Source organism: Fukomys damarensis, unplaced genomic scaffold (genome assembly GCF_012274545.1).
Source record: "Fukomys damarensis isolate Sample0158 unplaced genomic scaffold, DMR_v1.0_HiC HiC_scaffold_26, whole genome shotgun sequence".
In the NCBI taxonomy this organism is placed as follows: domain Eukaryota; kingdom Metazoa; phylum Chordata; class Mammalia; order Rodentia; family Bathyergidae; genus Fukomys; species Fukomys damarensis.
In genome coordinates, this window is record NW_022900938.1 from 34,124,036 (window position 1) to 34,138,115 (window position 14,080).

The window sequence follows — 14,080 nt, forward strand, 5'->3', positions numbered from 1 at the left end:
AAACCATATTGACTTGAAAATATCCCAGATTCCTAAGTGTCAGAAAAACACAATAGAGTTATGGAAATGTTTCAGTGTAAATGATGCTATTAGAATTCTTATTTGCTACTCATAAAAACCAGAGTTTGTAATAAAGTGGAAACATGGCATTCTTTTCTTTATGTAATTGATGGTTATTGGAAGGTACTACTTGTAAGGAAAATTATTTTAATTGTCGTGGAGAACTTGTTACAGTGGTATACCAGGGCAGGGGTGAGGCTACCTTTGCAAGGAGTATTTTAATCACTGACATTATTTAGAATTTCTAGCAGATGGTGATAATAGAAAGCAGGCTGACTTTTAGTTAACTTTATTGTTAGCTTTAAATTCTTTTCAGACAGTGCACCCCATGCATACTTTATTGCCTAGGCCCAGGATGAACTCTGCCATTGCCCCTACTCCCCTGGTATATTATTGGCTTGCTATTTAAAGCACATAGTAAAATTCCTTTGGAAAGTGAATCATTTTGTAATGACATAGACGTTAGGACTTCAAAGGATTCTTTCTTCACATTGACTAGCTTCATTTACTAAAAGATTTCTTTAAATTGGTTAAAAATTACATGGAACATTTAAAAGTTCAAGCTGTTACATTAAAAAACATGATGAACTAAATGAGAATATATCTAAAATAGAGGACTGCTCACAAGGCAACTTTGTTAATGCCTACCTTTCAATGTTGGATTCATGACTGTGCTTATGGAGGCAAGCAAATGCTTCCAAGAGAGTCTCGTGAAATTTTGGAGGTGCTTTTTATGGTTCCTCATTCCAGAATTAAAATGCCCCATAACCGTGCACATAATTCAAAGTAAGTCAGTAATTTTTCCACAGATGAAACCATAAAGTGGTTTGATGGAACACCCACAGACCAGTCAAACTGGGGCATTCAGGAACCAGACATGGACCCCCTCAAGTCCCGTCAGTGTTTTGCCCTGAGGATCCCTGAAGGGGTGTGGCAGTTATGCTCATGTCAAGACAAGAAGGGGTTTATATGTAAAATGGAAGCAGGTTGGTAACATCAGAGGGTAATTCTTCATTTTTTTCATTAAGCTTATTGGTACTTTTTAGGTATACAGTAAAGTTGCATTCATCATTGGATCTTGTACCTTTGGTAATTCTTCGTTTTGATTCTACCCTGAGTACTATTAACCCACCACTTTAGCATTTAGCTTATGTTAAATCCACGTATTCAGAGACTATTTGATAGGTTCTGGCATTATCATCTTTTTCTATAGCAAACAAGTGAGGAATATTCAGCTCCTTTTTTTACTGATACGAAGGAACAAATCTTTATAAATGCAGACTTTATGGCTTTCCTGTGTCATCCTGGCCGTAAAATGAACAGGGAAAAGGCAGTGTACCTCATGTGAAGAGAACTAGAGTATAAACCGGAAACTTTTATTCAAATGTTGCACTCAGAATATTAATGTTCCATCTTTAGCCTCAATAAATAGCCTGTATATTTGGTATTTTTGTGAACAAGTAGATGTGATTCTCTGTTGCCAACATAATGTATCATAAAAGTTATATTTCATCCAGAACAATGCACTTAGTGTATAGTGATAAAAATTATTTTAGAAATGTAAGCCAAAAGATTGTAGTCAGTAGCGGAGATTTCTAGGATAGGACGTCAAGAAGGACCATTGACAGTGGGAAAATGTTTACAGTAATCAGAATGTTTGGTAGATGCCATTATATCAAGAAGGAGGGATTGGTGTTCCCTGAGCTTCTGGAGATGTCTTTAGAGATGAGGCTCTGGGATCTCAAAGGACGAAGGGAATTTTAGAAGCTGAAACAGAGGAGGAATAGCCAAAGGCAGCAATGGAAAATGAATTTAGACTGCAGTAGAAGACTCCTTGGGAGTGAGGAGAATACAGTTGATCAGTGAGGCAGGATCCATCCACAGAGAGTGCCAGGCTAATAGTCAGCACTTCCTGGTGGAGGAGACAGGAACCTGCTCCTGCTGTGGACACCTGCAAAATGCTCTGTGGATACCTGCAACAAAATTGCACTCATCCAGAGCCAAGATCAGTGTTTGTAATCTCAATGGTAGAACTAAAAAGGAGGGATCAAAAAGGAGGAGAGAATCATCAGGTCTTGGAGACCTGTTAGACAGTGGGAATGAAGAGAAAATAATTTGTGGATGTGGTCACCAATGTTTGAAATTCTAGTAGTATGAGTATTAATTCTGTGCAAGAAGCATGACTAGCAAATAGTGTGCCCAAGTTATCACCATCCTGTAAGTGTCAAGAACAAATCAGAAACACCTGATGTCTTCTTGTACATACGGGACTTTGAAGCTTTTTATCATACATGGCACCCTTTTATCCCTCACAGCAATATCCCAAGGTAGTGGAGCAGTTAAAACATCCCCACTTTACAGATGAGAAAAGTGTTTGCCCAAACTGAGGCTGTATCAAGGACTGCACACCAAATCGCCTAAGTGCTCCTTCATGCCTCCCATTACCCTTACCCAAAAAATAGATATCATTCAACAGTCTTTGATGAAGAAGCACCTTCGCACACAATAATGCCTTTACTGACTTAGTGCAAAATTACATCAGATTATTTTTAAGTTATAACAAACAATGTCTTTTACAATGTGGTTTACTATGGATAATGACAGTGACGTTTCTTATACATCTGTTGAACTGAGTGGAAGTAGAGCTGCAAGGTGCTTCTGCCTCTCACAGATGTACTCCCTGAGCTCCCTCCAGATCATTGTCTACCTCTGTCTCAGGGCTTTACCCAGTTCAAAAGTTGTGGAGTTCAAATTTTGAGATAGTCTACTTGAACGAGATATATTTTTACAATAGAAAGCCCTAAAACAACAGCGCATTTTTAAGTGGAGGAGTTATTCACTTCCCAAGACTCTTGAGGTGGCAGAGGTGAGAAGATGCTGGTTATAAAATCCTTACACAGAGGCAGGCAAGTTATCCTCTCTGGACAAACTCCACGTTACATCCCAACAAAACTTTTTGTTACTTGCATTTCTATTGTATCACAGTGCTAAGACTTGATGGAAATTCTTTGGCTTAAAAGAAGCAGTGTATATTTGTAAGTACTGATAACAATGACACTCTAAATCCAGGGGCACTGACTTTTCTTTCAGAAGGCCACAGAATAAATACTTTAGCTTTAGGGACCATACAGTCTCTGTCCTTCTGGCATTGCTTCATGAAAACAGTCATAGATAATACATAAATGAATGAATATGGCTAAGTTCCAATAAAGCGTTATTATAGAAACAAGTGGCCAAATTGACTCATGGGCCATAGTTTACCGAACCCTGCTATAATAGTGACATGATTTTGCTAAATTTAAAAAACCTTAATTATAATTTTTTATTGATTTTAGATATTCACACTGAAAAGGAGCTTCCAGGAAAAGGTAGGCTAGGATATTTTGATTTTTCTTAGAAATAATAAAATAGAAAGCAGCAAGGTGACAGTGTCTCCGTTACTTCCTTGTTACTGAGGTTTTCTGCTTCTTCATCTTCTTTCAGAGCCCAGCCGCAGCATTGCTCCTCTCGCCATTGCACTGACGTTAATAGTAATCCTGGTCATTTGCACACTTTCCTTCTACATATACAAGTGGAACAGTCACTTCCTCCAGAGACTTGCAGGGTTTGGGAATCTTTACTACCCTACAACCAACTTTAGTACCGTACATTTAGAGGAAAATATTCTCATCTCTGATCTTGAGAAGAATGACCAATGACAGCAAAGTCGGAGAAGAAGAGTAAAGTCAGCCATGAAGATGAGTAAAGAAGACCAAAGGAATCCTGTCTGTATTTCCCTTTTACCCGATGCCCTTAGATTGTGAATAGTTTCACAGTTTTAATTATTCCTAACGTCTTTCTTATAACCAGAACACATGGATTTTGATTTATTCATTTCCCTAAACTGATCCATTCTTGAAAAGGGGAAATTATGCAATGATTATTTTTCAGAAAGTTGGGAAATATTAAAGGAAACTCCCTGATGAAAACTCACAAACCAATGTGAATAACAGTTTTTGTATTAATAAGTTCCCACTAAAATTTGGGGGGAATTGTAAGACTAATCTGGTACCTATTCTGACATTTACACCCATTCAATTAAAAGAGAGAACGAAGCAGCAAAACAAATTTTAAAATGCTATTTTGTATATGAGAGGAGTAGGCTTCTGAGAGGTTTTGTTTATTTTAATTTAATCATTTCCACTGAAAGGTTTGGAAAATGCTAATTTCTAAGTTTAAAACTCACAGGTTTTGAGCTGGATGGAGACACAAACCTGTAATCCAGAGATCCTGCTGAAGTGGGAGGACTGCACGTTTGAGGCCATCCTAAGCAATTTAGCAAGACTCTGTTTCAAAATAAAATATTAAAGCAAGTATGGGGTGGGGCTCAGTGCTAGAGCTCTCCTAGGTTCAGTTCCCAGTACCACAAAAAGAAGAACTCTTGGATTCTGGGCTCTCAACTAATGAAGGGTGATATTAATTTTTATTAGGTCTGACTTCTCAAGCTAAAGGAGAAGAAAAAAATTATTTTTGATTGGTAAGACAAGGTCTCACCGTGTAGGCCAGACTGGCTTCAAATTTGCGGCAATCCTCTTGCCTCAGCCTCTTGAGTGCAGAGATCGTAGGTATTTATCACCAAGCCCAACTTAGTTACATTTCATTGCATCGTATAGATGTTGAACAGCACACTCCCATAAACAGCCAATAGATTAAAAATAGCTAAAAACCCTTTAATTGCTAAATGATTGCTATTTGACACTTTAAAATATCCTACAAATAAGTCTAAATGAATATATTGATAGTTGAGTACTATTAAAACTCATGGGCTTTAAGAACTAAGGATATATACATTCTTAACTGGAATATATAAAATATAACTGAAATTTAAAAGGAAAAAGAATGAAGACCTGAATTATAGACCCACTAGAACAAGACTAGAGGACATGTTGAGAGGTACTAAACAAATTACTCTCCAACAGTAGTCGAGATACCTTTATTATATAAATGAATTGATTAGGTGTCCTTTGAAATATTCTATGACTTCCATGAGGCATCTCCTTTTGCATTGGACTAGCTAGAACAGCTAATTAATAATCAGCAAAAGCTTCATACTGTTGTAAATAATAAAATCAAAATCTTCATCAATCTCTAAGAAACAAAAATAGTTCCATAATCAATATTTAAGTTTTCTCATTACATAGGTTTTTATCGAGTTCCTATTAAAAGCAGCATGCTATTCTAGATAGTGGAGGTAGTAGGGTAAGCGAGTCAGGACATCTCAGTGTTTATAGTATTTATATTCTACTGAGGGAAAATGGACAGTAACCCACTAAAGAAGTCTAAGGGCAGAAAATAGCAGGTGATTATGAAAATTAAGTAAGATCTTGTAACAGAGGGAAAGGGGAAATTTCAGAGCCTTCCTGTTAGTGTGCATTTTAATTACTATAACCAACTGCCTAAATGCTGGTGGCTGCTAGTCACAAGGGGGAGCTCTGGGAGAAAATATGAATGAATTTCTAAGTGGCAAACCAACATCCTTGGAAAGATGATTTGAAGAGCATTTTCTGAGAAAGGAGCCCATATAGCAGCTCTTTACTACTTCTGCACAGGTTACACACTAGGACAATCAACTTTTATAATGTTTTTTAAGTCTTAGGACTTGAAAAAACGATCATTTCTAAAAAGATCGTTATTATATTGTGTGGTGGTTGTACACGTAAGACTTAAATGAATAATTGGCTTGAAGTAAACAGATGGTATAAAGCTCAATTTAGCAATCTGTCAAGTGAAATTAAAATTCTGTTTCTTTCAGGGACACACTGAAAACTGTAGTCAATTAGCCTTCTGGTCGAAGCCCCCACACTCACACCAGCCTGACAAAATATGTCATTGAGAAAGTGCTTTTGCAAAAAGAAACAGTATTGCTTGTCAATGTTCTGTATTTTCATAGTATTTAGTATTGAACCATATCTCCAGAAAACCTGTCCCCCATAAACAGACCATGCACTCCTTTCCACTGCTGAAATTTCATAAATACAAAGTACTAAAATATGCTGCTTTATTCATATATGTGCATTTTCTATAATTTTTCCACATCTATTTTAAATCTGAACTATATTTCATAATTGCAACATGAAGAGGGAAAAAAGCAGGATCACAAGCTCACACATAATTAATATGCCTCCTTCCTTTAAAAATCAATTACTTCCCATGATTAACCTTAGCATCTTTATAGACTCAGGTGATATAAAATCTTGGATTTTCCAATCGATATATTGAGTTCTCCTGATTTCAACAGCCTTTTCCAGGTCAAATTTTTCTTCTATTTGCAGATTCCACTCCCTATCAAGGGTGGATTAGATAATCTGGTCAGATAGACATTCAGGCCTGGACTTTCTTTTCTTCCTCAAAATGACAGTTGCATATGTGAGAAATTGTGACCTGTCTAATATTGGGAGGAGATTGACTGTAGGTGTATGTTGTATGGTGTCCGCTGACAGCAGCTTTCTGGCCCACTCCTGGAGCTCTGCAGGCAACTGCTATGCAGTTTGGTGTAGCTTATATCTGTCCTCTGTGATTTGGCCCTATCCTGGCTGTCTCCTGAAAACTGACTGTCATTTGCAGCCCTCCCTGGACCCTGCAATTCTTGACTACAAGACCACTTCACTGCTGCAGTGGTGAGACACTACCCAGTAAGATTAACTACTTCCTTAGTCAGGGGAGGCTAAATGCTGTACTAAACAATCCCCAAATCTTGGAATCAGAACACAGCAAAGGTTTATTTCTCATCCACCCCTACCTGAGCTAGTAAGAAGACTGCTTTCTCCAGCCATTCAAGAGTCCATGCTCTTCTATGTAATCTAGGTTGCCACCTCCTAAGGCCTGGGAATTTAATAACCAGTATCCTACCTGTGGCTGACAGAGAAAGTGAAATCAAGTAAAATCAAAATGCATCCTTGATTAATCGTGTAGTTTCTATGGTTTTTGTTTGTTTGTTTGTTTGTTTTTTGGTTGGTTGGTTTTGCTTTGGTTTGGTTTTGATGCTAGAGGTTGAACCAGGGCCTTGCTTCTGTTAAGCATGTGCTCTACCACCGAGCTACAACCCCATCTCCCATACACTTCTGAAATACATTCTCTAAGTGAGTCTTCAAACTGAGAACACACATTCTGAAGGTGCATAGAGATTTCCAAGTGATACAGGACGTGGGTTTTTTAAGGCTTTCAATTTCTAGAATTTTACCCTTCATGTACTATTTCTTCTTCAAAGTTACTTACCTGTAATTAAGGTGTCATGCTGGTTCTTCTTTCTTACTTCTTTTTGCACAGATTTTTCTCTACCTTAAAAAGGAGGGGGCATGGATTGCACTCCAAATCTTTCTCTGATGGCTTACCCTGGGAAAATCCTCCATGGTACCAAAGATCAAATTCACAATATTGGTGTGATTAAGCTTCTGAAAATAAAGGAATTATAAACTTAGGGCACAGCCTCATGTCTTTCTTGTGTTCATACATTTTTCTGTTAGGGTGAACTAATAAGTAAGAAATGAGTTATTTGTGCCCAATATTCACAATCTGAATTAGTATGTATTATACAATGGAACTTCAGGAACAGTAACTGCCTTTGTTTGGGACCTTATCTCATCCATCTCCTATTGTCAAAAAATATGTATTTCTTTTTTTTGGTACCGGCTATTGAACTTGGGTCCTTGCACTTGCAAGGCAGGCCACCAAACCGCTGAGCTAAATCCCCAGCCCAAAAAATACATATTTCTAAAGAAAAAAATCTCATGAAAGAAAGTATAGATTTTTGGTAAGAATCTGACATTTTATCCAATCCAGGTGAAAAACTCATGACAAAGTTGTGTGCTTTGTCTATGTTCAATTTCTAAGTGAGCGATTAAAAGGAATAATAACATATTTGTTTGAATTTTTAAAAAATGAAACCAGACTTTTCTAGACTTTCTTGGCTCACTGGTTTGACAATGAGAATACTACTTCTCAAGTAATACAAATAAATAATAACAGGAGGAGCAGAATTAGCAAAAGAAGGGGATACTAATTAATTCTGTCAGAGAGAGAAAAGGCTTAACATGAGCAAGTGATGCCTGTTAAGTAGTAGGAAATTTTAGATAAAACAGCTTTCTTTGACATCTTTTTGAGTTAGAAAGCAAGTTTTTAGTTTTGTGCCAACAACAAAGCAGGAATGATATTGTGTTCAGTTAACTTTTAAATTCCTTGGGGTGGGGCGTAATCACAGGAATGATGTACAATACATTATTATCTTTGTACTGTGGCTGAATCCATTTAAAGCCAATTTGTTTATAGTGATTCTTAGTTAATATTGGAGTTAATTAGAAGAGTCAAACCTAGATTGTTGATCATACATGGAATTCAAATATTAACTTACATGCTGGGCATCTTCCCACAAGAATTCAAAGAATCATACCACAGTGATATATGCACACCCATGTTCATAGCAACACAATTTGTAATAGCCAAAACTTGGAAACAGCCCAATTGCCCATCAACTGGAGACTGATTGGATAAAGAACATGTGAGTTTTTAAAAAATAAAATGGAGTACTATTCAGCCATAAAAAATGAGAAATTAGAGACATTTATAGCTAAATGGATGCACATTGAGGCAATGCTCTTAACTGAAATAAAGAGGACACACATAAATACCAAATAGTTTCTCTAGTGTGAGAAACTGAAAGTGTAAATAAGGACTAAAAGGTATAATAGATAATGTGAAATAGGAAGAAAAGGGACAAAGGGGAAGGGGCAGTGGGAGGGGTAGGGGAAAGGAAAGAAGAGAATAGAATTAATATGAGAAAAGCAAAAAATGGAAACAAAGTCTTTGTAGATAGAGAGGGGTGGAGGGGTTGAAGAGAGGGCAGGGGAATGGGGAAAAAATAAGAACCAAGATAGATTACATAAAGGTACAAATCTCCAATGATGAATGTCATTATATTATATACCTAAAATGTACCAATAAAATTAATTTTTAAAAAGATTAACTTACATAAAGAATTTCAGTTTAAAATCTAATATACATATATATATATAATTATGTTTGATGCACAACATAATTAACATACAATGGCCCATAAAATTCTTAGACATAAAAATAATGGCTTATTTGCAAAGAAACTAAATCTAAGTGAACACTAGAAATAAGCATTAAAAAGTTTTATCTTTATTGTCTTTAACTATTTAGGATTCTCTAAAGCCTGATGACATTTTTGATATATTGGATTACTTACAATAATTTATAGCATTTAAAATTTCTTTTCTGTGCTTGTCAGTCCATATAAAATGACTGAAATTTTGATTTGTTAATTCTTTATGTTGTGAACTTTGAAGTATTCAAGAATAACTTACATGTAGTCTTGAAAATTCAGCCATAATACCCAGACTCAGAAAAAAAATCAGTATTTGAAGTATGCTAATAAATATGCTATGCTTGAATCATTTGTTATTTCCTAAGTCAATCCCATTATTGATATTGTGTTTTAGAGAAGAACCAACAAATGTGACCATTTCTGAAGTGCTAGATAAAAAAGCAACAACCTGCACATGCTTACAGTGCCTGATAATGAATTCTACTTGCAGAAGAAAATCTATAACTAAAACCACAAAATGAGCCCTATGTATACCAGTGACCTTCTTTACTCAGAGTTAATTAACACAAGCACTTGCTTCTTGCAGAGCACTTTGCTATAATTTAGAACAAATTAAGGAGGGAAAAATCACTCAAGTGCTATTTTCTTCACACCATGAAGTTAGTGTGCTGGACCAAAGTTAACTCATCTAAAATATAATCATCCATTTCTTGTAATTATGAGTAGCAATACCGTATCTTCCTTTTTCCAAAAAAAAAAGCCATCCTGATCTATACTATTTTCAACTTGTTTCTTCTATCCTATTTATTAATGGAAATTTACTTCAAAATTATTATAAAATGCTCTCTTCCATTTCTTCCAGTAGTTCTTTATTTACATTTGATTTAGTGTACATTTTCCCAGATGTTTTTCAAATAAATATTTTTAATTTAGTATGACAAATTAGTAAAAGTTCACTTTTGTGTTTTCTTCTGCCCCTCCCCCAATCCTGAAATTGTGACTTTCTTATTGTTTACACATGGTGGTGTATAAATTAACTGCAGTGCCTTGCTCCCAACCAATGAGGTCTTAGCCTGAGATATTATTAAACTTTACTGCCCCCACCCCATCCCCTTTGTAGTGCTGGGGATTGAACGCAGGGCCTTAGCACCTGGCTACATCCCCAGCACTTTTGTTTTTGTTTTTTTGAGACAGGGTCTCACACTAAGTTGCCCAGGCGAGGCTTAAACTTGCAATCCTCCTTCCTCAGACTCCCAAAGGGCTGGGATTTAATCTATGTGCCACCATGCCCAGCTTAAACTTTACCTTCTTAGAAGATAGAACTGGGGGAAACCCAACTCATGAACATGAGAATCAGTAGGGCTCTTTCCGCCAGTCGTACTGCAAATAGGAAATACAGGAAATAAGGCAGGACAAAGACTCCCAGAAAGGACTCAGGAGAATTGAAGACCTAAGACCTAACAGGAATTGTTACCTCAGTGAGTCACCGAGGGCTTTGGAGGCTAAGCAGGGATGTTTTCAAGACTAAGCATGCCTTAATAGAGGTAGTGTTTACCAAAGCCATAGCCACTTGTATTCCTTAACCAAGGGCTTCTCTGACCAGACAAGACATTGTTTACTCTCCTTTTACTCTGTGAGACACTGAAAGCTGCTAAAGAAAACCAGTCTGTGCACTGACAGTGTTTAGTGTGCATGTACTTGAGTGAAGAAACAAGGGCTTCTGGCCACTAGGAAGATCAGAGAGCTCAGGAGAGCCAAGATCCACAGGGAAATTTCAGTGGAATTGATACTGAGTGTCATACTAAACTTCCCAAGGCAAGTGTAGGGAGGAAAGAAAGGGTTGAGAAAGACATCCTATTTGTTTAGGTATAGCTTTACTAGACAACCTATAATTGCACCTTAATAATGTTACATTTTAAAAATCACCTGTATTTGTTACAAAATGTAGTTCTATGGGTGGTAGCCATTGAACCTACACTGCTACTACTCAGACTGCATTTGAATCACTCATTTCCAGCTCAGCTGGAACCCCAGCTAAGGAATTAAAAAACTCAGTCACAGCAAGGAAGCATAAAAATTGATAGATACATACTTAGCTTACAAGTTTAATTTTCTGTTAGAAAGCACTAGTACATATTTATCCATTAACATTTTTTTTGTTTGTTTGTCTTGAGACAGGGTCTCACTATGTAGTTGAGACTGACCTGGAACTCACTATGTAGCCCAGGCTGGTCTCGAACTCACAGTGATCCTCCCGCCTCAGCCTCCTGAGTGCTGGGATTACAGGCGTATGCCACCACACCCGGCTATCCATTAACTTTTTGATGTTGGGGCCAAATCATTCTTTTTAAGATTGCCTTTAGTTGGCCTTACTCATAGAGCATAGCCATAAGGTTTTGTTTATAGTCTCCAGTCTCAGTGTCTTCAGTGGATTAAAATTTTTAAATGCCTGCTAGACCGATTTTAGTGCAAGCTCTAAATCAGTGTAATATTCCACCATATTTCAAAGTGTCTTATTCAGTAACAGAAGTTTTAGGTACATATTAAGTATTTGGATAAGTTTCATCTTATTTTTCATAAAAGAATTCGTTTCATACTCATAATGTCATAGAATTAAACAGTAAAATTATAATACCTAGTAAAATTGGCATAAGCAGATTTGGGGGAGCATAACGAACTGGCATTCAATATGCGAACAAATCAGTGGGAACAGCAACTAAGCCGGATCTTGCTCCAGAGGAGGCTTGACTGATTAGCACTCCAGTTGAATTGCACACTTCTTCTTCCACTTTTAATGCTTGAGGCTTACTCCAAATACAAGAAGTGAGAATTTCCCTCAGAACTTAACTCTGAAATCCACACAGAACGGATCTGAGCAAAATTCAGCAAGAGAGAGAATAGCTCCCAGTCCACCTGACCAGGTTGTGACTCGGATTAAACATCTCTGAAGGAGAAATGCAAGAAGATGGTGAGCAAGGGTGTGGCAGGGGGACAAGACCTTGCTCACAGGCCACAAAATGAGAGAAGAAATAGGCTTCTCCCCCAACTGAGACACCCAGGAAGGTGAGAAAAGGGGCTTTAGAATCCAAATAGGTCTATGGAGTACAGAAGAACCCCTCAAGCAGAGAGTTGAAGCAAGAAAATGCAGGAGGGGGAATCAGAAATTCAGAGGCTCCATGACAAATAATTAAATGCAAAGTTACTCACATTTTTCAGTGAATCTCTGACCCCCCGAGAATCTGAATTTTATTTTATTTTTTATTTTTCTCTCTCATTGAGTTTATTGGTACATTTTAGGTATGCAGCACAGCTACATTCATCAATGGGATCTTGAACCTTTACATGACAGGTCTTGGTTCTCATTTTTTCCCCTTGTCCCTGCCCTCCCTTCACCCCCTTTCAATGAATCTTATAAATGAGAAAACTTTATCTTTGGCCTTAGAGAGTAACAAGTGGTTGTTTGTTTTGCTCCATGTTTCTAGAAACTGTGGCATTCTTACTAAAAGCTGGCGCGTTGCATTCCAACCCAATTAAAGATGTACAATAAACATCTCTGAAAGTTACATAACTCCAGAAGTGAAAAAGAGAGGAAGAAATTTACGTGAACTTTTTCTATTACTAGTGACTGAAAAGCACAAAAGTGGTAATTAGATCACAAAGTATCTTAGTCATTTTCCTAGCCCTGGCACAAAAAGCCAATACCTGCAACTCAAAGGAGGAGAGGCCCACCTTGGCTCTCATTTCAGTCCAGAGTCCACAGGCCTCAGAACAGGACAGCATGGCAGAGGGGCTTGGCAGAGGAGGGTCACTCACAGCATGCTGGATAGGAGGCAGATGAAGAAGAGAGGAGCTGGGGAAGGAGATAAACCCTCTCAGGCCATGTCCTTCCAGACCCATCTTCAACAACCACACCTTACCTCTCGACAGCAAGCCAGCATTACCATTCCCATAATCCAGTTACCTTCCAAGAACACGAAAGCAGGGAGCCAATTTGGATCTAAACCATAACTTTAATTTTAGATTCTAATTGCTCACATTTATTTATTTCAAGTACAAATTCTGAGTCTTTCGGCATCAGTTTTGCTCATTCTTCATTCTGGTGTGGATACTGGCTGCTCCTCCAAATCCACACACCGCCCCCTGCCTCCTGCTCTGTGCCTCAGATAGTAAAAGATATCCAGGCCTTCTCGCTTCAGTTGGGTCCAGAACAATGGAAGACCCAGAAAGGGCATTGGAAGATGAGTTTTAAAAAAGAAAAGAAAAGAAAGGTTAGGGATTTGGATCCCCCTGCCTCCTTCTTTGCCTGCCACAGCCTGGTTGATAACATTTCTCCACCGGGGCCTCAGTGCCTGTCACTGTCTTCTCCCACAGCTACAGCATTACCCAGATCCACAAACACCAAAGCTACTTTTCCTCTTCAGGCCTTGAGTGGCACAGGTTCCCTGCTGCAGGGAGTTCCCGTCCGGCTTCTGTGTCCCTTTTTGCTTTCCTTGATCTTCTCACACCTTTATAAACTTCGTTCAGTGACTGCTTCCAATGAGTCACCTCTTCCTGGACAGGCCCTACTGACACAGCAAACTTTCAAACCCAGAAAGTGTTTTTTTTGTAATTGAGTTCATTGGTACATTTTAGGTATACAGTACAGTTACACTCATCATTGGGATCTTGTACTTTTACATGACAGGTCTTGGTTCTCATTTTTTCCCCTTATCCCTGCCCTCCCTTCACCCCCTCGAATGTGTTTTTGATGTGAGAATACTTCACTGTTTCACCGTCTGTATACTCCAGCTTTCAATTTCATTTTTTGTATGATGCTTTCCAGAATAACAACATAAAATTATAATTAAACACGTGTTCAGCCCTACTAGACTCTAAAAGCAAGTGCTATAAATTATGAACCAGTAAGCCACTCTTGAG

General features: G+C 37.8%; 1 protein-coding gene across 3 annotated transcripts in view; it reads left to right on the plus strand.

Annotated features, from left to right (window-relative positions):
* Positions 1 to 4,403, plus strand: part of Pla2r1 (phospholipase A2 receptor 1) — a 116,476-nt gene extending 112,073 nt beyond the window's left edge. For 2 of the 3 annotated variants that reach the window (XM_010606814.3, XM_010606815.3), the window contains 3 exons: positions 870 to 1,046; positions 3,396 to 3,428; positions 3,544 to 4,403. In XM_010606814.3, the coding sequence (XP_010605116.1) occupies positions 870 to 1,046; positions 3,396 to 3,428; positions 3,544 to 3,758 (425 nt within the window). In that variant the 3' untranslated portion in view covers positions 3,759 to 4,403. The remainder of the gene's footprint in view (positions 1 to 869; positions 1,047 to 3,395; positions 3,429 to 3,543) is intronic. The other variant, XM_010606816.3, reaches the window with a different exon arrangement.
* Positions 4,404 to 14,080: the final 9,677 nt, after the last annotated feature.